The 14,049-nt window shown below is 44.5% G+C and overlaps 1 protein-coding gene across 2 annotated transcripts; it reads right to left on the minus strand.

The window, feature by feature from the left end:
- Positions 1-1,365: 1,365 nt before the first annotated feature.
- On the minus strand, positions 1,366-8,879 carry LOC123092213 (phospholipid-transporting ATPase 1). 2 transcript variants are annotated; one of them, XM_044513915.1, is made up of 9 exons: positions 8,511-8,879; positions 6,141-8,055; positions 5,502-5,832; positions 4,511-5,360; positions 4,164-4,287; positions 3,283-3,502; positions 2,652-3,110; positions 2,286-2,569; positions 1,366-1,885 (listed from the first exon to the last, which is right to left on the minus strand). In XM_044513915.1, the coding sequence occupies exons 2-8, from the start codon at positions 7,894-7,896 to the stop codon at positions 2,368-2,370; spliced, it is 3,942 nt and encodes a 1,313-aa protein (XP_044369850.1). In that variant the 5' UTR covers positions 7,897-8,055; positions 8,511-8,879; the 3' UTR covers positions 1,366-1,885; positions 2,286-2,367. The 2 variants fall into 2 exon arrangements, with proteins under 2 accessions (XP_044369850.1, XP_044369849.1); XM_044513914.1 differs by having other exon boundaries at positions 6,141-8,058.
- Between the last annotated feature and the right edge of the window lie 5,170 nt (positions 8,880-14,049).

Genomic DNA, 14,049 nt, shown 5'->3' on the forward strand with positions numbered 1-14,049 from the left:
CGTGCTGAACATGCGCTGAACACGGAGGTGTCGTGCTTTCGGTGCTTGGATTGGTTGGATCGTGAAGACGTTCGACTATATCAACCGCGTTACTAAACCTTCCGCTTTCTGTCTATGAGGGTACGTGGAGACACTCTCCCGTCTCGTTGCTATGCATCTCCTAGATAGATATTGCGTGACCATAGGAAATTTTTTGAATTACAACATTCCCCTCAAGGAACTCAGAATGACATCAACGTACTGCAGTGCTCGAATGTCTTTGCCAAGCTTGTTGAAGGTCATATGCCCCTCCGGTGAACTTCGAGGTCAATGGGCGCCACTACAACAAGGGATACTACCTAGCAGATGGTATCTATCCAAGATAGTCCACATTTGTGAAGACTATCTCAAACCTTGTGCCAGGAGGCAAGAACTCCTACTTGGCTAAGTGTCAGGAGGCTTGCAGGAAGGATGTTGAGCGGGCATTTGGTGTGCTCCGTTCTCGATTTGTTGTTGTCCGGTATCCTGCTCTGACCTGGTCAAAATCTCAGATGTGGGAGGTGATGAATTGTTTTGTCATCTTGCACAACGTGATCATTGAGAGCGCGCGGAAAGAGCCAGTGTTTGACACTGAACCATATTTCAGGCAGGGTCATCTTGCAACTATTGATCACCGGGTATCGGCAGCATGTGTTGCCTTCCTCAATATGCGTCAGGAGATCCAAGACCCACATGTATATCAAGACCTGCAGAACGATCTGGTGGAGCGCCTATGGAGGCTCAAGGGTAACGCCTAGTTCGATGTGTTTTAATTTGTGTTCGAATTATGAGTTTGCTTCGTTGAACTATTTAATTTGTATTGATTTTTGTGATGAACTATGTGATAATTGAGCTTTTGTTGAATTTGTGCCAAAGTGTACCGAATTTGGGTCTAATTTACGCCAAATTTGGGCCGAACTCCGAGCCCCGCCCGCCAAAAATATCGCCCCAAGAGGCGCTATTTCTAGCCCTTGGGGGACCGAACAGGTAGAGATGCTAGAGTTTTGGTTCCTCCGCTCCCACCGGGCGAATTAGAATGCCTCCCTCGGCATTAGTGCCCTCTGACTCTGAGGTGTCGCAAGATAGCTGTGGGAGAGCTTCGATTTGGACTTTGGATGGAGTTGTGAGGCGGCGTGATGTTTGCCACCGGCAGGCTCCTCCTTCACTGATGGAGCTCTCGACGGTCAAGGACCTTGCCGTCGCAGCCAAAGCGTGTTCATCGGTCTCAGAACTAGACCGCCACGTGGCTCAAGCAGCTTCAAAAACCTCAAAAATAGCACTTTGCGTCAAAAACAGATTAGGGGGCAATAATCAGCAAGGCAAGCAAAAGCACACAAAAATACACTCTTTGTCAGGGCAATTCAGCAAGAAACCCCACAAAAAAAGATATAATGAAATTTCCACCCTTTGTAGGACTTGTACATCTTTTCCAATGTTGGATTCAAATTTCTGAAGTTCTGGATCTCACTAGGAAAATTTATCCTGTACCCTTTTAAAGCGTAAAATTCCAACCGGACACACCACTATAAGCTACCTAAAACCTCAACGAGGGGGAAGAAAAGGGAAATGGTTAACATATCGTCAGGTAATACAAAAGATTTGGCAAAGTGCGAAAAGAATCTGTATCTATGTACCTCTTTATTTCCTCCTAGACACAACTCTATCTTAAATTACAGAGTATATATCATTCCCCCCTTATCTGTACATTTGTCATCTGATTGATCACTAGTCCACACCCCCCAAGGATGAAGCTGTTTGATGCCTCGCCATACAGTTAGTTCTTCGCAACTGCCGCTTCAGTGCATTTTTCAGCCTCTTCTACAACCAGAATCTCTTGTCCTTGCTAACTTGTGTCCTCATGTATAATCTAGGGCAGTAATTTCACAAAACAACAGGCATAACCGGCAGGTCAGCACTAGTCCACGATCAAAACTTAAACGCTATGCTACAGGAAGAACAATATCAACTACAGTATAAAAGTGCAAGTCACAGAATGGGATGTTTGTGCCTAAAAAAATACTGGAAATAGTTGTCGAATAGCTGAAACTGCAGCTCATGTGACTTTTCAATCTTCATCCTACAGAAACACTGCTAGCTCATGATTGCAGACAGGACGTTGTTACTTCTTATGATCTACTAATACAAAGTCATAAATGCATAACTTGACTGCAGTTAAGTAATGCAAACTGTGCTCTTGCGTGTGTCTAATAACATGATAGTAGAATAAACTAAATAATAATCATATGGCAGTCATGAATGAAACTTACCTTTTTTTAACAAAAGATCAGCTCAACAAATGAATCAACACAGTTCCCAAACTGGGTGACGAACTAACTGCATGACCCATTGTTAGCTGATATCACTTTCAGGCCTTGATCGCAACTGTTGAGGCAGCTTCTTTAACAACTCAGCTTCTCTTGCTATTTGAATATCAGATGGCCAGAAGGTCTCATATATTACTTTGCAAAGAAACCGAGGAAGCAACCCCAAGACTATTATAAGGCAAACACTAAGCCAGTAAGTTCTTGAAGCAGCCATATTGTATAGTGTCCTGCCAAATATAAGATTCTTAGGCTTGTCACCTTTGGACAATAAATAAGAGGGATCAAGAGAGCAAATCAGTGAAAACTTACCCGTAATTAGGGAATATAGGTATAGAATCTATTAACACCATGCACAAAAACGTTGCAGCTATAGAGCCCCATATGGCGAGATGGGTTATAAGCACCCAACGTTGAATGTCCATGGCCAGATGAATATTGACCAGTATAACCACCGCAATTGTCCATAAACTTCCCATACTCCATATGTCCATTGTACTGATATTGTATGTGAAGAAAGGTACATAGAAAAGGACAAGGCTTTGCCACAAGGTATCTAGCATTGTGATCCAGAAGAGTGTCATATTGTAGCCCTCATTTCGAAGCCCTGCCTCATATAGTCTCGGATAATAAAGGAGAGTATTGTGACTCAAGTCCTTGTCTAGAATACCAACCACTACTGTGGGAACTGATGTGTAGATAAGGGAATAGAAAACACTACTCCAATCTGTTAGCGCAAGAGTTGCGGAATATGCAGTGTGCAAGATATACCTACATCAAATCATTAAAAAATTAGATCAACCTGCATTACAAGATGCCAAAAAGGCCAAAAGGGGTGGGAGGATGATGCTTCTGTATATTCTTACATTTGAATAGTCACTAGATGACACAGGTATACTTAGCTTACAGCATAGGAAAAAAGCATAGAGGAGGGAATATGTACCAGAAGAGCATTAGCACAAAGACAGCATTCCGATAGAAGTTGTAGAGAATCATGTATGCCATACGCTGATAATTCCAGTGCCCATGTACAAGAAGCAATCTCTTCAAAAAGCGGAACTGCCCCATAGCAAAATCTGAAGCCATCACTGCTTGACGACCTTCTTGACCACATATACCAACACCAACATCAGCCATCTGTATCATTGAAACATCATTTGCCCCTGCAAATAGAAAACAAGATTAAAAAAAAAAAGACTGTCAATATGAACGTGAGCAGAGACCAAATAGTGTAGGAAACAGTTAGCTGCGTCTCCAAGGTGACAAAAAAATTTGACAAGTTTGATGTACAGCGAAAACAGAAATTGGCATCATCCTAGAGTGTCGTATTATTTTATCTCAATTGCAACTGACAGAAATGATTTGTGGCTCTGTACTAATTGCCGGGTTAAGCGACTGGGTGCTTGTTATTGTATAAACCCGTATAAACTCTTACCAGTGCATAGCTGAATTGCACTCTTACAGATATGCAATGCACGAGATGATGGCCAGGATACAACAACCAAAAAAAACATTCAAACACCTAAGATACAAAACGTAGGTGCAACCATGTGTTACCGGTATTCGCACTATCATTCGGCTGGTGATGTAATAAAATAAAATACTTTTAGCACCAACACTCATGATGTGGTTCAACTATAGGAGGAAAACTAAAAAGAAACAAATCACCAAAAAGTTGGCATTCTAGTTCAAGCAAGTTATTATCACTAGTAATTTGCACTACATATTTTACCATTGGACAAGCCAATTAATACATAAGGAAGACTAAAATATACGATATGCTCACTAACAACATAGCAACATGAATCAGATACAGAATCTCACCATCACCGATTGCCAAGGTCATGTCACTCGTCCTGCTTTTAATCAGATCGACAATTCCAGCCTTTTGCAGAGGAGCAACACGGCAGCAGATGACAACTTTACAGGAGGTTGCCAAGTCAAATAACTGTCAAATAGAAAGTTGGCAAATATGAAATTATTGCTTCAAGTATGACCGGTATTTTTGTACGTCAACTTGTATTAGTTACATGTGCAGCCATGGTGTATGCACTAAAATAGCAACTAATATTGCTGAACTAAAGCTATTGACTATATGTTTGACCAATTGAAACAGAACACAGAGATATGCATTATTATTATTAACAGATAAATAGGATATGATCACAAACCTCTGATTCAAGATCTTTCTCTAGAATATACACAAGGGAGTTCCCATCAATTATCAGTGCTAACTCAGCATCATCAAAATTTGGTGATTCCTCAATGTTTGCTGACTTGTCATTAGCAATAACTCCAGTCAACTGGAAGTTTTGTATTCCACTTTCAGATGCTTGACCATTAGAGGACCTTAATTTTGAAACATCGCCGTTGTGCAGATCTTCCACATCTTGCTTTCCAAGGTCAGCCGACTTGATTCCAAATTTGGCTTTAGCGTCAGCTAGAAGGCTCCTGCATTCAATCTCGGAGGAACCATTTATGATAATCGAATGCATACCTTGAGTTAATAATCGACATGATAAACCAATCGATATAGCAGTTTCTTGCTTATCCCCTGTGAGAACCCAGACCTTGATTCCAGCCTGACGGAGGGACTCAATGGCCTCAGGCACACCATCCTGCAACTTATCTTCAATTCCAGTTGCACCCAGAAGAGTCAAATCGCACTCTACAAGGGCTGCCGCCTGACGGAGCTTTGCCGATCTCTCTGTCATGGAGGTGCTAGCTTCTTCGTACCTTTCCTGCCATTCACTGAATTCTTCATTGCTGAGGTACTTCGAACCAATTACTAAGGTTCGTAGACCCTCTGAGGAATAACTTGACAAATGATTTTCTGTAGTTTCTATAGTTTTGGCGTGCAAAGAATCGAAAAGTCCATCATGGTTCCTGGTCCTCAAAATACTAAGCATTGAAGTATCAGCACCCTTGACAAGAACTTTCACACTGTCGTCTGGAAATCTTACAACAACAGACATTCTTTTTCTCACACTATCAAATTCATGCAGACCAAGAACATCCAACCTGTTTGTGACAATGAAATTGTTCCGTGAAATACAGGTAGAAGATTGTCAACAGGTACAAAATGCATTTCATGGTCAACTCGGAAAGAAATTAAAGGTAGCTTAAATGTTCTCATAAAACAAAGAATGTTCTAGTATTTACCTTATCCTCTCGCCCTGAACATCTATAACAATGTGGCCAGTTGTTCTTTCAACAAGCTTGTATCCGTAAGCAGAAGCTGCAATTACTAAGGCCTGCTCATCAGGTGATTCCCCCTGGTAATCAATTGCACCAACCTCACTTACTTCATTGGTCAAATCAGGAGAACCTCCTGTGCTAACTGGAATGACAGTATTGCATGCAGCCAAAGTAAGGAAAAAATCATGGGCTGCGAGTCTTTCCTCCCCAAACAATGGTTGTTTCAGAAGTGCCAAGAGTAGTGCATCAACATTGATTTCTGACTTGGGCTTCCTGTCATGTTGGCTCGATGACTCTGCAGAAGGATAGAAACTTAATCATTTATAGGTACACGATCAAATACCAGCTGTACTTGTGTCTTTACTAGTTTCAAAATTCCATTTTCGGTCATCGGAACTAGAAACTTGAACTTTCACTACTTTGAGCTAATTAAATTAAGTATAACGGGTAGTAATTCAGCCTGGAGAAAGGTGGGTCTAGTTGCACATGCCAATCGATCACCAATCATCTAGGTTTTTATTATTACTATAGGAATGAAAGAGTGATCTAAAACGGAAAAAAAGAGCTGCAAAATAGATTATAGAGAAAAAGTAGTTAACTTGCCTGCAATGGTTATTTCATGTGATGAGTCACTAGTGACCTGCAAGGAGCTCCCATAATTCCTCCCATAGATGCTGGCTTGCTGAAATTCCATCTTATTTTGAGTCAAGGTACCTGTTTTGTCAGAAAATATATATCGTATTTGGCCTAGGTCTTCATTGATATTCAATGACCGGCACTGAAATCTTGAACCTGAACTACTGTCATACATCCGAGTATCTCCAATCATGAAGTATGACTGCCCCACTCTAACTAGCTCCATGGTGATGTATAATGATATTGGTATCATTATCTGAAAGATAATCACAGAACTCAAGAAGGAGAAAAATATCTCCAATGCAAGACCATAGAACTCAAAATCCTTTCTGTTTTCCCGGCCAAAGGTGAAGTACTTTCTCCTGTAGTATGGTAGTGCGTCAAGGTTTTTAGTATTTTTAAATAACCATACACCCATCCCTGTAGCAACAACTGAGCATGTGATCAAGAGGAAAGCTGATAACCAAAGGGTTTCCCTGTTCATGTAACTCTCTAGATTGCTGCTCTTTGAACGGGATATTGTACTGTTTAACATAGCTTTTGTCTCCTGGCCAGCATAGACGACGACCCCAATAATCCATTCTGTGTTCTTGAGCTGGCACCCACGCAATACAATGTTAGATTGGCCAAGCGGAATCCTCTGATTATTCAGCTCCATGGTAGCTGTAAACTCATAGATATTTCTGTTAGGCTGCTCGCATTTGATCAACCCCAAATATGAGCTGTGGCTTATCATGGTAACAGTTTCCTGGCGAGCATACCTTGTTTTCAGGTTTGACTCGCCATCCAAATTCATTGTTTGGATGTAAGCTATACCATTTGGATCACTTGTACCCAGCAGGACCATATCACATGGCATTGTTTCATTGGAATGAATTTTGACAACCTCCCCCACACAAATGTGTTTCCATTTTTTCGACCGAAAATCACCATGTTGAAGAACAAGTGCCTCTCGGTTATTTTCATTCCTGTCAGATCTGTGACGACGCCAGTCTTCATAACCATCTTTTATAGCAGTCACAAACAACACAAAAAGTAGCGGGAACAATGAAGCGGTCCTTCCAAACACAGCTAAAGGAGGTAGCTGGTTAAGAGCAGCAATAACTAGGAAGTATACATAAGCCAGCCGATGGAACTGGATGAAGAGGTTCTTAGGCAGGAAAGTAATCAAAGTATACTTGCTTGTTCGAATCTCATTTCCTGTAAATTCATATCGGTCGTTTGTTCTGTCAGGATCATTGATGTAAATTAGCCTTGGGTCATGCTCTTGCTCAGATGAAAACAGGTCTTCAAAATGCGAGCTCTTGTTCCTGCCCCTCGGGGGTCGATTTGGTTTCTCCTGGGAGGAAGATACTACTCCGACCTCTAGGGATGATGGAGACCGCTGCATCTCCATTACACCACCCCAAGAAATCTTCCGCTGCCTCTCCTTCTGAGAGCATTCCACCGAGAGACGATGGAAGAAATGCGAATCAGCAGACTGGAATCGCTCTGCCACCCTGCTCACATCAGACTCCTCCGGACAATGCCTTGGTATGGCATCCCCTTCATCCGCAAAATTAACAGAAGCAGTGTCGCAATCCTCATACACTGAGGAAGAGCATGAATCAGCACGGCAGAGGCAGTTCAATGAGCCCACCGATGGCCGGGCAGAAGCAGTATACTTTGAAGGCGAGTCTGCACTTCCGGATGATGACAGGAGCAAGGGGTCAACGGTACTCATATATAACTGCCGTGTCCCAGCCCATGCATCACCCCAGTAAGCAACCAAGTTACCAGGAGGGCAAGTTCACACCGGACTTCAGCACACCATGTGCCGCACACATCTCATACTTGACGATTCTGCACCATGGACACCTCGAAGACCACAGATTTCTTCAGCCTGCTGAAAGAAAAGAGAGAGTTGGAGTTGAATTTTTCTCAGCTCATGATTATTGTGAAATCGACAGCTGAAAAAAGAATTGGAGTATGATAAAAAAAACAAGCTAATATTACTCAAAGCTGGGTTAAACATTTCAACAAGCTTGACTTGAATGCAGGTAACTAACTTAAAATAGAGCAGCTAAATTAGCACGAACTAAACTTCATTAAACCCCACAAAAAGCATGGCACCGCTTGCCCCCTCAACAACTAATACGAAACAGACCAGACTATGGTCGCGGAGCTAGTAAATCCCTCACTCAAACTTCTTAATCTCTGAACTATGCCTCGAAGCTGGATCAAACAATCAACGCCGCTTCCAGCAAAAAAGAATATCCAAAAAAACACAAGAAAAAAAGATCTCAGATCGTGCCAAAGGGAGACAGCCGAGGGACCAGACAGAAACAGGACACGCACCAAAAAGGAGGCCTCCGGATCGGACCAAGCCAATGCCGAGCTGAAAGGCTCGGCCCTCGCGGCGCGGGTTGCGGAACGGCGGATCCGCGGCGCGCTTCCGCGGATCTGGCGGCGGCGGCGGCGACGGCGGAAGCGGGGAGCTTCCGCGGTCAGATCCGGCGGCGGTCCACCTAGGGGCTGAAGCCGCCGACGGCGAGGAGCAGCAGGAGGATGAGATGGAGGAGACGGCGGGGTGTGTGGTGTGCGAACTCTTTTTTTCTTTTTTCTTTTTCGGCGCTCGCTGGCTGGCTGGCTGGCGAGATCGGGGAGGAGAGGAGGAGAAGGTGGTACGGCGCGTAGGCGTAGGCGTAGTGGTAGACGGGTGGAGGAGCGCGAATCATTCGCCCAATCCACCTCTGATTTCTACGTACGATTGTGTAAGTTACTCCTGGGTGGGTTCTTCCCGTTCTGCCCCTGGGTGGGTTCTTGTTTGGCGGTTAAAATCTCAAGCTTCTCAACCTCTTTCAGCTGAACCAATTTTCCGAAAACAACTCGCCTTTACCGTGCAATTACCGTATGTTGTAAATGGCCAGCTTATAGTCTCACGGTAGCCAATACCAAGAGTAGATATCTGGATAAAATAGAGCTCTCACATAGTCTAGACAACCGATAGAAACCTGTCTACGATATTGATCATTCGATCTCTGGCTGATCTCGCGTGAGTCGTTGGTTATTCACCACGATTGAACTGGCGATCGAAACGTGTCTGTGATATTTATTGTTTGATCTTTGTCTGATCTCGCGTGAGTCGTTGGATATTTGCGATGATTGAACCGGCGATCTAAACCTGTTTGCGTTTGATCTCTGCCTTATCTCCCATGAGTTATTGGATATTCACCACGATTAAACTGGATTGTTGGGTAAATTTTCAATTGCATTCCATTGTACTAACTTACATGCCCCATCAAGGCAATTTCATCATTTCACCTAGCGGTATATAAAGGGCAACATCGTGCTCGATCCACCCTACTTGCTCCTTCTCCACACCTCCCACTGCCAGAGCCAACCCCGTGTCGCCGCCTTCTCCTTCGAACAGTCGATCGCCGCCTTGTTCGTCTCTTATGCTGAACCCCACCATCTGTGTCGATGATGTTGTCACCATCTTCCTCGTGTGCAGACGGCAAGAGGAACGCAGTCATTCTCTCGCTTCACCGGCCGGCAACCACCGGCGCATTCAATGTCTCTAGCCCTCCCTGGCTCTCAGCTATGTTTGCTGACGGGCACCCGCCACGTGGAACGTCATATGTGACCTATAAGTTCATCTCTCTCTCTCTCTCTCTCTCTCTCTCACACACACACACACACACACGTGCACGCACGCACGCACGCACACACACACACACACATTCCTCTTCTCTGATCCCCTCTCAAGTTCAACTCCTGGCCCAACCATGGCGTCCATTCGTCATCCACTCCTCATGTATTCCTCTCTCCTCTAGGTCGGGTAGTGATGGTGTCCTGGACTAGAGGGTGCTCACCACATCGTCTCCCGGCTAGGAGGGCCGGGACAATGACCCCCATGATGATTTATTGGTGGGCCACGTTCGTCAAAGCCCACAACGTCAAGATGGGATGTTTCCGAAGACTTGGTGCCTACTCCAAAACTTAGAGGTCGTCTACCCCAGATTGCCCTATATGTAAGTGATCTATATGTAAGCCCTAGACCCCTCCTGGTGTGTGTGTGTGTGTAGACGACACACAACGATCTCGCAGTAGATCCTCCTATAATATGTACTCCCTCAAATAAATACAATCAAAGCAGGACGCAGGGTATTATCTCTTCGAGAGAGCCTAGTGGGTAAAACTCTGTGTCTCCATTATCATCGCACCAAGTCTGCCAGTTCGGGACCCCCTGACGGTGTCCTAGACTAGGGAGTGCTAGCCACGTCGTTCGGCCAGTCATGGGCCAGACCGAGGACCCCTAGACAACTGAGGAATGGGTCGTGTTTACCATGGCTCCCAGCATACTCAAGTTGGAGTCCTCCAAAGACTTGGCGCACACTTCAAGATGTGTTCAAATTATCGGCAAGCTTGTCCCTAGATGTAACCGGCCTGCATGTAACCCTAGGTACCCCCGGTCCATATATAAGCCTAGGAGATTAGCTCGTAGGGTTAAGTTAGATAAATTCACATATGGTCTCGAGGTAGATCATCTTGTACTTTCTACTCCATCACAATTCATACAACAAAAGCAAGACGTAGGTTTTTAACTCCTCGAGACGACCCGAACCTGGGTAAACATCGTGTCTCTTGTTCGTCATGTTACCATCTAGCCAAGATCGCCGGCTTGGGACCCCCTACTCGAGATCCACCGGATTTAACCCCACATTGGTAAATAATATTGTTTTCATTCACAAATCACTCGCTAAAGGGTGGTGCTTGTGACCCAGCAGCGAGATCTGTCGGGTTTGCTTCTGTCTCAATGGTGTTTCTGAAGGAAATATGCCCTAGAAACAATAATAAAGTTATTATTTATTTCTTATTTCATGATAAATGTTTATTATTCATGCTAGAATTGTATTAACCGGAAACATGATACATGTGTGAATACATAGACAAACATATTGTCAATAGTATGCCTCTACTAGACTAGCTCATTAATCAAAGATGGTTATGTTTCCTAACCATAGACATGAGTTGTCATTTGATTAACGGGATCACATCATTAGTAGAATGATGTGATTGACATGACCCATTCCGTTAGCTTAGCACTTGATCATTTAGTATGTTGTTATTGCTTTCTTCATGACTTATACAAAGTTCCTATAACTATGAGATTATGCAACTCCCGTTTACCGGAGGAACACTTTGTGTGCTACCAAACGTCACAACGTAACTGGGTGATTATAAAGGAGCTTTACAGGTGTCTCCAAAGGTACATGTTGAGTTGGCGTATTTTGAGATTAGGTTTTGTCACTCCGATTGTCGGAGAGGTATCTCTGGGCCCTCTCGGTAATGCACATCACTATAAGCCTTGCAAGCAATGTGGCCAATGAGTTGGTTACGGAATGATGCATTACGTAACGAGTAAAGAGACTTGTCGGTAACGAGATTGAACTAGGTATTGAGATACCGACGATCGAATCTCGGGCAAGTAACATACCGATGACAAAAGGAACAACGTATGTTGTTATCCGGTTTGACCGATAAAGATCTTCGTAGAATATGTAGGAGCCAATATGAGCATCCAGGTTCCGCTATTGGTTATTGACCAGAAACAGTTCTAGGTCATGTCTACATAGTTCTCGAACCCGTAGGGTCCGCACGCTTAGTGTTACGATGACAGTTATGTTATGAGTTTATATGTTTTGATGAACCGAAGTTTGTTCGGAGTCCCGGAAATGATCACGGACATGACGAGGAGTCTCGAAATGGTTGAGACATAAATATTGATATATTGGACGACTATATTCGGACACTGTAAGTGTTCCGGGTGATTTCGGAGAAAACCGAAGTGCCGGAGGGGTTACCGGAACCCCGCGGGGAAGTATTGGGCCTTAGTGGGCCTGAGGGGGGAGAGAGGGTAGCAGCCCAGGAGGTGGCGCGCCCCCTCCCATGAGGAGTCCGAATTGTACTAGGGGAGGGGGGGTGCGGCCCCTCTTTCCCTCTCCCTCTCCCTCTCTTTCCTTCCCCCTTCCCTCTTCCTAGTTGGACTAGGAAAGGGGAGTTCTACTCCTACTAGGAGGAGGACTTCCCCCTCCTTGGCGCGCCCCAAGGGCCGACCGGCCTCCCCCCTTGCTCCTTTATATACGGGGGCAGGGGGGCACCCCAAAGACACACAAGTTGATCTTCGTGATCGTTCCTTAGCCGTGTGCGGTGCCCCTCTCCACTATATTCCACCTCGGTCATATGTTGCGGTGCTTAGGCGAAGCCCTGCGTCGGTAGAACATCATAATCATCACCACGCCGTCGTGCTGACGGAACTCATCCCCGACACCCCCTGGATCGGAGTCCGGGGATCGTCATCGAGCTGAACGTGTGCTGAACTCGGAGGTGCCGTACGTCCGGTACTTGGATCGGTCGGATCGTGAAGACGTACGACTACATCAACCGCGTTGTTCTAACGCTTCCGCTTACGGTCTACGAGGGTACGTGGACAACACTCTCCCCTCTCATTGCTATGCATCACCATGATCCTTGCGTGTGCGTAGGAATTTTTTTGAAATTACTATGTTCCCCAACAGTGGCATCCGAGCCTGGTTTTATGCGTAGATGTCATATGCATGAGTAGAACACAAGTGAGTTGTGGGCGATATAAGTCATACTGCTTACCAGCATGTCATACTCTGGTTCAGCGGCATTGTGAGATGAAGCGGCCCGGACCGACATTACGCGTACGCTTACGCGAGACTGGTTTCACCGCTACAAGCACTCGTTGCTTAAAGGTGACGGCGGGTGTCTGTCTCTCTCACTTTAGTTGAACCGAGTGTGGCTACGCCCGGTCCTTGCGAAGGTTAAAATAGCACCAACTTGACAAACTATCGTTGTGGTTTTGATGTGTAGGTAAGAACGGTTCTTGCTAAGCCCGTAGCAGCCACGTAAAATTTGCAACAACAAAGTAGAGGACGTCTAACTTGTTTTTGCAGGGCATGTTGTGATGTGATATGGTCAAGACGTGATCCTATATTTTATTGTATGAGATGATCATGTTTTGTAACCGAGTTATCAGCAACTGGCAGGAGCCATATGGTTGTCGCTTTATTGTATGAAATGCAAACGCCCTGTAATTGCTTTACTTTATCACTAAGCGGTAGCGATAGTCGTAGAAGCAATAGATGGCGTAACGACAACGATGCTACGATGGAGATCAAGGTGTCACGCCGGTGACGATGGTGATCACGACGGTGCTTCGGAGATGGAGATCACAAGCACAAGATGATGATGGCCATATCATATCACTTATATTGATTGCATGTGATGTTTATCCTTTATGCATCTTATCTTGCTTTGATTGATGGTAGCATTTTAAGATGATCTCTCACTAAATTATCAAGAAGTGTTCTCCCTGAGTATGCACCATTGCGAAAGTTCTTCGTGCTGAGACACCACGTGATGATCGGGTGTGATAGGCTCTACGTTCAAATACAACGGGTGCAAAACAGTTGCACACGCGGAATACTCAGGTTAAACTTGACGAGCCTAGCATATACAGATATGGCCTCGGAACACGGAGACCGAAAGGTCGAACGTGAATCATATAGTAGATATGATCAACATAGTGATGTTCACCATTGAAACTACTCCATCTCACGTGATGATCGGACATGGTTTAGTTGATTTGGATCACGTGATCACTTAGATGACTAGAGAGATGTCTGTCTAAGTGGGAGTTCTTAAGTAATATGATTAATTGAACTTAAATTTATCATGAACTTAGTCCTGGTAGTATTTTGCAAATTATGTTGTAGATCAATAGCTCGCGTTGTTGCTTTCATATGTTTATTTTGATACGTTCCTAGAGAAAATTGTGTTGAAAGATGTTAGTAGCAATGATGCGGAT

This window comes from Triticum aestivum, chromosome 4B, assembly GCF_018294505.1.
Source record: "Triticum aestivum cultivar Chinese Spring chromosome 4B, IWGSC CS RefSeq v2.1, whole genome shotgun sequence".
Lineage (NCBI taxonomy): Eukaryota > Viridiplantae > Streptophyta > Magnoliopsida > Poales > Poaceae > Triticum > Triticum aestivum.